At 37.3% G+C, this 13,529-nt stretch overlaps 2 protein-coding genes across 4 annotated transcripts in view; one reads left to right on the forward strand and one right to left on the reverse strand.

The window, feature by feature from the left end:
- Window positions 1-2,458, reverse strand: part of CMC4 (C-X9-C motif containing 4) — an 86,433-nt gene extending 83,975 nt beyond the window's left edge. Inside the window, exon 1 of one of the 3 annotated variants that reach the window (XM_053698915.1) lies at window positions 2,432-2,458. The gene's annotated coding sequence lies outside the window, so the exon portion shown is untranslated. The other 2 variants (XM_053698916.1, XM_053698917.1) reach the window with 2 other exon arrangements.
- A 210-nt stretch (window positions 2,459-2,668) lies between these two features.
- Window positions 2,669-13,529, forward strand: part of BRCC3 (BRCA1/BRCA2-containing complex subunit 3) — a 45,992-nt gene continuing 35,131 nt past the window's right edge. The window contains exons 1-4 of the mRNA XM_053698918.1: window positions 2,669-2,826; window positions 2,918-3,037; window positions 6,861-6,948; window positions 7,026-7,114. Of these exons, the coding sequence (XP_053554893.1) occupies window positions 2,722-2,826; window positions 2,918-3,037; window positions 6,861-6,948; window positions 7,026-7,114 (402 nt within the window). The 5' untranslated portion in view covers window positions 2,669-2,721. The remainder of the gene's footprint in view (window positions 2,827-2,917; window positions 3,038-6,860; window positions 6,949-7,025; window positions 7,115-13,529) is intronic.

The raw sequence follows: 13,529 nt of genomic DNA on the forward strand, positions 1-13,529 counted from the left end.
AATCCATTTTTTACAGTACTTTTGGACTATGCTGGTTAAGATTATTATAGAGTGGATATTAGAAAAAAAGTATTCAATTTTCTATGAGTTGGAATCTAATATAGTGAAACCATGGTTGCTGAGAATGCCTCTTTTAAATTTTACAAATATGCCAGAAGTGGTTAAAGGTAAAAGTGTTTTTTTATTACCCATTGCTCGCCTGGACAAAAATGTTTAAAGTTTTAGGTATGTGTAATGAATTGTCAAAATATTTGCAGATACGTGGAAATATAAATGTTATTGGTGAATACTCCACTGAAGCTTTTAAGACTTGGAAAGAAAAGGGTTTAAAACAAGTTAAACAAATGTTGATTAAGGCTAATGTTATTATTCATTTTCAAGATTTTTGAGAAAAATATAATTTAGGCAATAATGATCTAATTGCTTATTATTAACTAAAACAGTATATTAATGAACTTTAAGAAACATATAACAGTGGAATTTAGGTTAGATCACATAATAATGGTAGTAGCAATGTAGTTGTACACAGAAGTTTAATGTCCCTTTAAAGCGTACATTACAACTGATGAATTAATCTACACCTAAAATATTGCTAACATTCCAAAGGGAAAGTTTATAATCACTTTAAAGGGACTGTCTACACCCAAAAGAGACTTACTTTATTGTAATCCTTGCCCACTGATGACACCATAATACATTATCACAAGGATCAGTAATTCCTTGCATTCAGTCAATACTGGGTATGCTTTCCAGCATTGATTGTTTAGAAAATGGCCGCCAGACTCCTCCTAAATGTTACATCCCCCTGCCCTAATGTGTGTTTAACATTCGCTTCCGTGCTTGAGGGCACTTGCTTTGCGCATGCACAATACAAGAGGTGTGCAGCACATTTAAAACAGGAACAGAAGGGAACAAATAGGCCGTCTACCAACAAGTATACCTCTGTTATATCTAATGTTAGAATGAGACAGTTTAGTTCCATGTTCTAAAAGGCCAGTGTTCTATTAATTTTGCTACTGTTAGATTTTGCTACCGGGGACACTGTGAAATGTGTTTACATAGTTAGCTCATGCGCATTATGATGGGTAGCAAAATCTAATGTGCTCCTGCCCGCCCTCAGCTAGACTGACTTTGGCTATATAATACAGTAAAATATACGTAATTTTAAGATCTTTTTATTGTGAGTATTCAGTCCCTGTGCCAATTTGAAGATACAATTCTACTAAAATAATTTCCACATATCACATTTCCATTCTCCTGCAATATCATAATCTTATTTATGTCTCTGCTAAAGTGAAGCACAAGAATAAAGACTTGGTCACATTCTGCCTCTGTCTCTTTTAGCTCCCACTCCTGGAGTCCACCAATAGGAGCTCAGAGCACTTTGCTCTAATTGGTCAGCTGTATAAAAAAAAATAGAATGCAGAGAGTAAAGATCCTCTCCTTTAGATTTTGCCACCCATGATAATGTGCATGAGCTAACTACGTCAGCACATTCCACAGATGTTTCAGAATCATCTGTGGAATGTGCTGATGTGCTTAGCACATGTGCAGTGTCCACGGTAGCAAAATCTAACTGGGTAGCAAAAAATGATAGACCACCGGCTCAGTCAGCTTGCACACACTGCGCATGCTCAACTCACTGTGCTCAAGCAAGAATCGTTGTGCACAACACGGAGCCAAGTTACAACCACAACCCCTTTGTAAATGATGAGGTCCCTAAAAGGCGTAGCTTGGCTGCCATTTTAAAACAGCAAACAATATAAGAGAAAGGTTTTTTTTGCCCTCATGGAAAAAATAGTTTCTTTGGATAATGTTCTACACTGTAGTTAGTGGGCAAGGATTCAAATACCATAACTTTGTTTTTGGTGTTGACTGTCCCTTTAAATATAGAGTGCCAAAAACATGTCGTTATAAACATTTAAAGGGGTCAGTGTACACCAATTTTCATGTAACTGCATGTAATAGACATAACTATAAAGAAGATTATGTAATGAAAGGGGCTGGGAAATATAAAAAAAAGCAGACCTCCCCCCATATATGAAAAGACCCTTTAGAGTGACAAACAGCAGCAGCAAGATTCTGTAGACCTGGGTCTACATCTGATATTTTTGTGGCTTGGTTAGGAATATAATCAGCAGTGTTATTAAAAAAAAAATAAGCAAAACTATACATAGTTACGAAAACACTCCCAGATGGGTTGTATAAATGGATCATCTCCAAAACATTTATGCAAAGACAAAGCTAGTGTACAATGCCCCTTTAAAACTCTGGTTCTGGTAATATGATCATCTCTACTAATGTGTAGCTGCAGAGTGCAATATTTAATATTTTCTTCACATAACACTTTAAAATGTGACTACCGGGATATATTCCTTATACCCTAAATCTACAACCAGACCTGGTAGGTTTTGACATAGACGATAATCACCTTTTATGTACCACACACCGTGCGCCGGAAATGACGCATTATTTATGCACCCGCAAAGTAATAGCTCTATATTTTCAGTTAAAAAAAAACTGACAGTTTGCTATTAAACTCACGCTAATATCGGTCAGAAGTGATATTAATAGTATCACTAATAGGCGCGACAATTAGCTTTGGGCAGTTCACAAAAAATATAAATATATATATTTTTTGTATCGGAAGTGACGAAATGTATGGGCATGAAGTAGGAAGTGGCGTTTGAGTGTTGTTGAGGACTTGAGAGAACTGGAAAAATGGCGGTGCAGGCTGTCCATATCCAGGGAGATGCTTTCTTGGTTTGTGTTACTCACTCACTGAGTACAGAAAGAGAAGAGGTTATGGGGTTGTGCATAGGAGAGGTAACAACGTCCTTGTTAACAAGCATGTGTGTGGTTTGATGCTTATTGGAACATCGCAGTTATTTAGTGTCATTGTCACATTCCTTTACAGGTGGATACACAAAAAGTTGTGCACATACACTCTGTCATCATCCTTCGGCGTTCTGATAAAAGAAAGGATCGAGTTGAAATTTCTCCCGAACAGTTGTCAGCTGCAACTATAGAGGCTGATATATCCTCCAAAGTGTGTATTCTGTGTGCTGTCTGTTCATTGCATAAACGTGCTTGAGCATATAAAGTCATAACTGCATTGACTGGTGGTCTGCAGGATTATATGCTTAGGTTTGTACGGGTCATGGAAGATGACCTATTCAAAAAGAAAAAAGCCACCTAACTATATAAGAACTTCAAATGATGTTTAACAAAATGAATGATGTATTTTAACTCGTTATGGACCGCCTGAATATGCACATACATCATATGGCATGAAGGACTATATAAAAGGGACATTCCAGCCAAAATTGGAATGCACACAAGTGTGTTTCATTTTAGAATTGAAGCATTTTTGCAATATACATTTAATAGCAAAAATGTTTCTAACAAAAGCTATAGCTGTTTCAAAAGTGTATTTAAGTATGCTCCCTGTGCGCCAGCATTTTAAACACAGCACTTGCTCAGAGAGCCTAAGGTGCTCGTACCATCTGGTAATTACTCCAGTTGTTAATTGCTGACAAGATACAAGCCCCACTGGCTCTCTGAGCAGCTTCAGTATATCAATGCTGGTGCACTAGGAATATCTAGCTACCCTTAAGATCAAAAATTCTAACGCTAAAACTGTGATAACTTTAACAAGAAGCATTTTTGCCAATACATGTATATTGCAAACATGTTTCTATTCAAATATGTAATTCATCTATGTGCATTTAATTATTGTCAGGAATATCCCTTTAATGTATATGCCCAGCCACACTTTTTTTTTCCAATTAGAATTAGATGACATTTCCACCTCTTAGCCAATAGCCGTGCTTGTCAATCAGCATTATGCCGGATGGCTAGTACTCTATGGGCTGAGATGGAAACACCACCTCATCAAAGGGATGCTAAACCCAATTTTCTTTTATGGCTCAGATAGAGCATGCGATTTTAAGCAACTTTCTATTTTACTTCTAGTATCAATTTTTCTTCGTTCTCTTGGTATCTTTATTTGAAAAATCAAGAATGTAAGATTACGAACCAGCCCATCTTTGTTTTAGCACCTGGGTAGCGCTTTCTGATTGTTAGCTAAATCCAGCCACCAATCAGGAAGCGCTATCCAGGGTACTGAACCAAAAATGGTCCGGCTACAATGCTTACATTCCTGCTTTTTCAAATAAAGATACCAAGAGAATGCAGAAATTGAATTGACAATAGGAGTAAATTAGAAAGTTGCTTAAAATTGCATGCTCTATCTGAATCGTGAAAGAAATAATTTGGGTTCAGTGTTCCTTTAAGAAAATAACGTTTAGCCGTGGGCGGCCTGAGGCACTCAGTTTGGCATAAACTGCCGGCAAATAAAGTAAGCATGAAGTTTTTAATACTTCATGACATAAAGTCCCCTTTTATTTATAGCACTGGTAAAGCCTAGCATTTCAAAAACACTAGAATTTACCACTACTATAGTGGTTTACCAGTTAAAAACCAGGCATACACCAGCAATTCACTGTTACAACTTGGAGTTGATGACGATTCTCAGAACCTACTGGAGACCAGTATCTCCTCAGAGTAGCACCCTTTGCATTTGGTTTCTTTGGACCTATGGTCTAGATAGAAGAAATACTTGGCAGTTTGTGTTTACACTAAGTAGTACCAATATAGATCTCAGAGAAAAAAGGCTTTTCATCTTCAGGTAGCTACATATAATTACCAACATTAGCACTGCAAAGGAGCTTGCTAAATCACAATATACCAACTTTTAATACATTTACACATACAGTATAAATCAAATACATAAATCCTCTAAACTACCCACATTTCACAGCATATAAATCCATTTTAAAAGTACACAAAACAAATCTGAATATTCCATTTGTCCGCATATGTAGTTAATCCAAGGATTCTTTAACTGCTAAAGATTATTGGCCAGATTACAGGTGGAGAGTTAATTGACGCTCTGCTATAAGTAAGATTTTTGCACTCGTAATATGAGTTGAAATTAAATTGTTGTTGCTTGCGTGCTAACCTGACATGCGCAAAAAGACGAATTTCGAATATCACATGCTCATATTCCCCCATAGAAGTCAATAGAGAGAGAGAAAAAAAACTAACACACCACTCTCGATTATACCTGATCTTGTAATCTCATGTGCGCTAACCCAACAAGAAAATATGAATATTTCACATTCCAATGTTCTTCACATAGAAGAATGTTCTATTTATTCATAAATATTTCTGCATATATTTGATATTTTGGTACTGTATGTGTGTGTGTGTGTGTATATATATATATATATATATATATATATATATATATATATGTATATGTGTATATATATATATATATATGTGTATATGTATATATATATATATGTGTATATGTATATATATATGTATATATATATATATATATGTATATATATATATATATATATATATATGTATATATATATATATATATATATATATATATATATATATATATATATATAATTGTATAGTAAAGCAAAGTGCACTCCAGATCTTGGGAAACAGTAGCTTCGGGTGCTAGTCAAAACATTAACATAGCGCAAAACAAGAAGCACTCCAGAAGTCTGGAGTGCTTCTTGTTTTGCGCTATATACATGATTGTATATAGATATATACAGATATATCTATTTTACAAATACTTAGAACTTATTCTGCTATGTGCAGAACATTGGAATGTTAGATATTTACAGTAAATACACAGTATAACAATTTATTAAATATTGCATAAATATGATTTTACATGTTTTCATCTACTTTAAGGGACAGAACCTCAATTTTCTTTTACGATTCGGATAGAACATACAATTTCAATCAACTTTCAATTAACTTCTATTATCAAATTTCCTTCATTCTCTTGTTATCCTTTGCCAAATGAATTCTGGCAGCTAGCTGAACACATCTAGTTAGCCAATTACAAGAGACAGATATATTTGAAATTATAAGTGAATTTAAAAGTGTTTTAAAATTGGATGCTCTTTCCGAATCATGCAAGTTTAATTTTGACTTTCCTATCCCTTTAACTGCAAAGGGCTTGAATGCATTTATATGTGTACATATGTATTTGTATTTACAGACATATTTACACATATAAACATATACATACATGTATGTATCTCAACGTTAAAGCCCTGGCATGTTTGTTTGTTTTTCTATCACCTAAGACCTCACATCTTTGAGTCCTTATAACATTTGTGTGCAATATTTTTGTGAATAATTTTTTAGATAGTGTTGTTATGAGTGTAACTATACTTTAAGGTATTTTTGATGTATTTTGTGACACTTCTTTTGTTTTACGAAACGGTTAACCAGAGCTTTGAAGTCACAGTAATCATTCTAGCGTTAATTATGATTATGCTCAAGCAATCGCGTTTACTTTCAACTTGTAATACGAGCTGTAAAACCCAACGTGCACAAACACCGAGGGGAAACCCCTTTTCGCTTGTGCGTAACTATTAGCGCTACACTTGTAATCTGACCGTATGTAAGGTATCTTACCCTTGTCCTTAGTATGTGAATAGAAGCAATCCTGTCCTGGCTGATGTATCACCATTTGTTAAAATCTGTTTTTCTTAATGCTAGTTAGCTCAAATTATACCCCAAAGTCTGAGCTTTCTTTTACAGCTATGTAAGCCTCTTGGGGTTAATCGTAGAGCAACACATTTCATCTCTTCAGGTAGCTATCAGTAAGTATTAGAAGCTGTAGAATAAGCTTGAGTCACTCCATTATAAACTTGGTCTATTAATATATGTATAATCTAAGTGACAGCTAGAGAAAGTAAATATAAATAATATTTATTTTCCCACCTGGCTGTTCTACCTTAACTGCCCTGCACAGATTGGCGGAGATTACCGGACGTCCTATGAGGGTGGTTGGCTGGTATCACTCTCACCCTCACATTACCGTGTGGCCCTCCCACGTAGGTGAGGTGCATATGAAAGGGGTTATGGGAAATATGAGTGATTATGAGGATTACCACGTTGCATTCTTGTATTTCCAGATGTGCGAACACAGGCAATGTACCAGATGATGGACGTTGGTTTTGTGGGTCTGATCTTCTCCTGTTTTATAGAGGACAAGAGCACCAAGGTCTGTATATGGGGCAATCATAAAAATGAGATTGAAATACCAGTTCCTGAAACTGGTTTAACAGAAATGTAGTGGAAGATGGTGGGATGTTTGTATGTAATGTATTCATCCAGGACATAAAAATCTAATTCACAATGTGCCTAATTTGTTCCACTTGGCATAAAAATGCAGGACCTTGCTGCTTTATTGCCAGTGTACATAATAAATAAATAAATAAATAAATATATATATATATATATATATATATATATATATATATATATATATATATATACTGTATATCTATCTCAGAAAGATATTCCACCAGACTAGCTAATTCAGTTCTATGTATGCTATCACACTATAATGATACATAAACAAATGCTTGAACAGTAGTCAGTGCTGTAACAATGAGTTACCTATGGAGACTACTCTGCAATCAAAGGGACATTTAACACTAAATATATTTTATAAGCATGGGCAGAAACTCTCCTTCAGATACCCGCAGTAAAACCTGAGTTCCACAATGGCGACACCCATAATTAGAGGGAGATGCGTTGAATGTTTAATAAAAATATTAAATACAGTAGTAATACATAAGAAGAAAATGCATAGTAAATAGATAATACAATAACACTCTGCATTTCAAATGAGTAGTTGCGTTTTTTTTCTGACAAATTTGAGTTGATTTCCATTTCCCTGTATCATGTGACAGCCATCACATTACGTATTTACTGTGAATTTTTGTATTCCTCAGTAGAAGCTGGTTACCTCCATTAAAAGGACATGAAACCCAAAATATAATCTTTAATCCTTTAGCTACCGGGACTTTCATAGAAGAACTTGCCCAAATTACCAGACACTTTTTAGCATTTCTGCTATCACTCCATTTAAACATAAATAGAGCCTTGTTTTTGTTTTTTAAATGTCAAAACTATATATATTTTTAAGTAGACAACCCAAGTTATTGATCTAGGGACATTTTGCTATATTTCATGCCACCCTTTCATGGCCAAATTCTATCATATAAAAAACAAAATAGTTAACTTTTTCATAAACTTTATATACCGCTTGTGCAACCATGACGCAAATGATTTTAAAAGCTTGTCTGGGATCCACTTTGTTCAGAAATAGCATATATATGAGAGAGCTATGTTTCTAGTGCTGCTGCAAATTCAGATATGGCTTTTTTTCTCAGAAATTCTACCTCCTTGGTATCATACCTGATAGTCTGCTCCTTACCGTTCTGGAACTGTCACAAACACCAGTAGAACACAGTTCGGCTCTGATAGCCTCAGATGACATTTGTCTGTCCTTCAGACATATTTTTTATTTTTCTGTCATCAGTTGCTTTTGTGCACCTTTTTTTTGCTTTTACCTGGTTTGTTTTTCAGTGACATTGTTTCCTGATAACGTAAACGGCACTTTCGTACACCAGATGTTGTCACTGACCCACCTACTTGCCTTGCAATATCAGCATAAGAAAGACCCGATTCACGTAATAAAACAACCTGGTCCTTTTCGTTGGTGACCAATCAACTCTTTTCCTTGGTACCATTGCTGTACTTAATATATACACAATAAATTTAAAGAAATACTAACAATATTCACACAATCATGCTTCATTTACACCCCTAACAGGATTTTTTTTTCTATAGAACAAACAGTAAAACTGACTTTCCTCAACCTCTCACAAGATGTATTGCAGTTACTGCCATATAATTGGTCCCCAGAATAAGGACTGTGATTGGCCAGTAGGGCTTTGCACTTAACATCCGTTTTGTACTGCATACATTTGCATTCTGTTTTTCTTGCATTGAATTCTACATGACATTATCTTTAAATTAGCATATAAACAATTGCATTTGGTGCAAAACATTTCCTATAATCCTGCAGTGTCCACAATTTTTGCCACCACTGTGTATGTGTATATGTATATATGTGTGTGTATGAATGTGTATATATAAACATCTTTTCATGTGACAACACAGAAGAAATGACACTTTGCTACAATGTAAAGTAGTGAGTGTACAGCCTGTATAACAGTGTAAATCTGCTGTCCCCTCAAAATAACCCAATACACGACCATTAATGTCTTAACCGTTGGCAACAAAAGTGAGTACACCCCTAAGTGGAAATGTCCAAATTGGGCCCAATTAGCCATTTTCCCTCCCTGGTGTCATGTGACTCTAGTGTTACAAGGTCTCAGGTGTCAATGGGGAGCAGGTGTGTTAAATTTGGTGTTATCGCTCACACTCTCATATTGGTCACTGGACGTTCAACATGGCAAAGAACTCTGAGGATCTGGAAAAAAAGAAAGAATTGTTGCTCTACATAAAGATGGCTTAGGCTATAAGAAGATTGCCAAGACCCTGAAACTGAGCTTCAGCACGGTGGGCAAGACCATACAGCGGTTTCACAGGACAGGTTCCACTCAGAAAAGGCCTCGCTATGGTTGACCAAAGCAGTTGAGTGCACGTGCTCAGCGTCATATCCAGATGTTGTCTTTGATAAATAGACGTATGAGTGCTGCCAGCATTGCTGCAGAGGTTGAAGTGGTGGGGGGGTCAGCCTGTCAGTGCTCAGACCAATCGCTGCAAACTGCTTCAAATTGTTCTGCATGGCTGTCGTCCCAGAAGGAAGCCTCTTCTAAAGATAATGCTCAAGAAAGCCTGCAAACAGTTTGCTGAAGACAAGCAGACTAAGGAAATGGATTACTGGAACAATGTCCTGTAGTCCGATGAGGCAAAGATAAACTTTTTTGGTTCAGATGGTGTCAAGCGTGTGTGGTGGCAACCAGGTGAGGAGTACACAGACAAGTGTGTCTTGCCTATATGGTCTGGGCCTGCATGAGTGCTGCTGGCACTGGGAATCTACAGTTCGTTGAGGGAACCATGAATGCCAACATGTACTGTGACCTGTGTTCCCTCTAAAGCCAGTTCTGTGTGCGGCCCAGCAGTGAAACGGTTATTAAGAGAACCTTACCTTGCAGTCTGCGGATATCTAACTGTTTAAATGCTGGGCTGCTCACAAAACTGTACTTAGAGGGAACACTGACTGTGACATACTGAAGCAGAGCATAATCCCCTCCCTTTGGAGACTGGGCCGCAGGGCAGTATTCCAATATAATAACGACCCCATACACAACTCCAAGACGACCATTGCCTTGCTAAAGAAGCTGAGGGTAAAGGTGATGGATTGGCCAAACATGTCTCCAGACCTAAACCCTATTGAGCATCTGTGGGGCATCCTCAAATGGAAGGTGGGGGAGCACAAGGTCTCTAACATCCACCAGCTCCGTGATGTCATCATGGAGGAGTGGAAGAGAACTCCAGTGGCAACCTGTGAAGCTCTGGTGAACTGCATGCCCAAGAGGGTTAAGGCAGTGCTGGAAAATAATGGTGGCCACACAAAATATTGACACTTTGGGCCCAATTTGGACATTTCCATTTAGGGGTGTACTTACTTTTGTTGCCAACGATTTAGACATTAATGGCTGTGTGTTATTTTCAGGGGACAGCAAATTTACACTGTTAGACAGGCTGTACACTCACTACTTTTACATTGTAGCAAAGTGTAATTTCTTCAGTGTTGTCGCATGAAAAGATGTAATAAGAGAGAGAGAGATTAATTCTTCAAGCAGGGACTGCACTCACTGGATTTGGATAAAATAATTCTTATTTATTAAGTGGTAATGTTTCGGGGTTCGCAGACCCCTTCCTCAGACCAAACAATGTGCAAATGGTAACAGTGAATCTTGCTAAGCCCCACCCATCAAACGGTTAAAAAATTGCGCCAAAACTGTGTTTCCATGGCAGCATCACAGTTGTCTGGTTACAAATCTAAAAGTAAAATTAAATGCATAGTGAATTCCCATAACAAAATTAATCTAGTGGAAAATACATACAGTGCATAAATACCATCAAACTATTCATAATACCACATATGTCACATTATAGAAATATATTGATTCAAAGTTATATATCCTTGCAGGTATTGCCTTATGTGAGTCACATTTGGATAAGACATCTAGTATAATATATACCAAGCAGATAAAGAACAGCTATACATGTGTATTTTGTAGTGTAATACATCTGATATCTACATAACACTCTGTCGTTATGGCAATTTAATCACCTGATAAGTCTTATCGTAGCTGTATGGACACTGTTCAAATATGGTCAGAATCAATTAGTAAGTCTAAAATAAATATATAGCCATTACATATATAGAGAAAATTCATACATATAGTGTCATACGGTGGATATATTGCTAACATGATCATGTTATTGGGTTATATTATCTTACTTGCGGGGTAACTCCTTCCGTGTATGACTTTACATACGCTGCTAAGCAACAGCTGTCCGATCCATAGCGGATTCAAGCGCAATTTACAGGGCTGACGTATACGTCAATTCTGGTATAGCCCAAACGCATGGCTAATTAGCATATTGTTGTGATGTATGCTTCACCAGCGCTCCGTTTAGATTCAGCGGGGATAAAGAAAGTTGAGCATGTTAAGCCTCTATCGTATATATATATAATATATGCCGATCTAGTGCATTATTCTAATGCATGTAATTAGAATTGATGGGGACAATATGTGATAGTGTAATATGTGATGTACCATTAATACGCTGTCCACTTATTTAGTGCCTAATAATGTCCAATGATATCTCAGGGAAATAGATAAAGAAATAGATATCTCCGGGGGGAGTATACAAATATCACTATTATATGCAATAGATACTATTCCTAGATAGCTGCTTATAAAGGCCTGTGCTAACTTAATAGGGAGCAGCTGTGAAACTGACCTAAGAGATTTAACTCTTTAGTTGCTCTCTCTAAGCGCCTGCTAATGTACACACCTTCCCTCACCCTGTCACATATCCCCCTCCCCAGCTGAACACTCTGGGGTGAAGCGGCCATAGCTGTAAGCACATGCACCCTGGATAGTGCATAAGCATTACCATGTAACAGGCCAGCCCGGTGTTTCACCACAAAACTGAAAGGCTGGAGAGACGAGAACCACCTTGTTATCCTTGAATCACGGTCCTTATTGTTGTGCATCCACCTCAACAGGGCATGGTCCGTGATCAGAGTAAAGCGCTTGCCCAGTAAATAATACCTAAGAATTTCTGTAGCCCACTTGATTGCTAAACATTCCTTTTCTATTGTAGAATAGCGCTGCTCACGGGGTAAAAGTTTCCTACTTAGATAAAGAACTGGATATTCCTCTTTGTCTATGTATTGTGAGAATACAGCCCCCAACCTTAGAGGCATCATTTTTCAAAAAAATAATTATTTGTTAAAATCTGGAGCCATGAGGATAGGTGGTTGACAAAGTGCGGAGCGAAGGTCTGCAAAGGATTCCTCAGCCTTGCTGTTCCATCTCACTGTATCAGGACTTTTTGCTTTAGTAATATCAGTGGGAGGGGCAGCCCTTGTTGCAAAGTGAGGAATAAATCGTCTGTAATAACCGACAATTCCTAAGAAAGCTCTAAACTGTTTTTTCCTGAGTGGCGTAGGCCATCTCTGTATCGCTCCTATCTTGTCTACTTGGGGTTTCACAACTCCCCTATCAACAATATAACCTAAGTATTTAGCCTCAGCCAAGCCAATAGTACACTTCAATGGATTGTCTGTTAACCCAGCCTTTCTAAGGGTTTCAATTACAGCCTCTACTTTTTACAGATGAGAATCCCAATCTGGACTGTGTATTATGTTGTCATCCAAATATGCAGCAGCATATTGTGCATGAGGTCTGAGTAACTTATCCATCAACCGTTGAAATGTTGCTGGAGCTCAGTGCAAACCAAAAGGCTTCACCTTATAGTGAAACAAGCCATCTGTAGTAGCAAAGGCCGTTTTCTCTCTAGAGCGCTCAGATAACAATATCTGCCAATAACCTTTAGTGAGGTGCAAAGTTGAGAGAAATCTGGCCTTGGCTAGTCTTTCTACAAGCTCATCTACCCGCGGCATAGGGTAGGCATCAAACTTTGATATCTCATTTAGCTTTCTGAAATCGTTGCAGAACCTAATAGAGCCATCAGATTTGGGCTAGACCAGTTACTGTGAGACTCCTCAATCACCCCAAGCTCAAGCATTTTTCTAACTTCTGCCTTTACAGCTTCCCTTCTGGCTTCAGGCATTCTATATGATTTTTATCTTAAGGGTTATCCCAGGCCCTTTGATTATGTCATGGGTTATTCCACTAGTTCTACCTGGCATAGGTGAAAAGACATCTCTCTTCCTTTCTGCCATTTCTTTATCTTCCTCTGCTTGTTCCGGTGTGAGCTCTGGGGAAATTCCTACCGAAGATTCTAAGTGCATGGAGTCAACTCTTGTGTTTTCCATTACAGCTATACAAGCCTCTCTGTCTCTCCATGATTTTAAAATATTAACATGGAAGATTTGTTCTTTCCTACGGCGCTCA

Source organism: Bombina bombina, chromosome 1 (assembly GCF_027579735.1).
Source record: "Bombina bombina isolate aBomBom1 chromosome 1, aBomBom1.pri, whole genome shotgun sequence".
Taxonomy (NCBI): domain Eukaryota; kingdom Metazoa; phylum Chordata; class Amphibia; order Anura; family Bombinatoridae; genus Bombina; species Bombina bombina.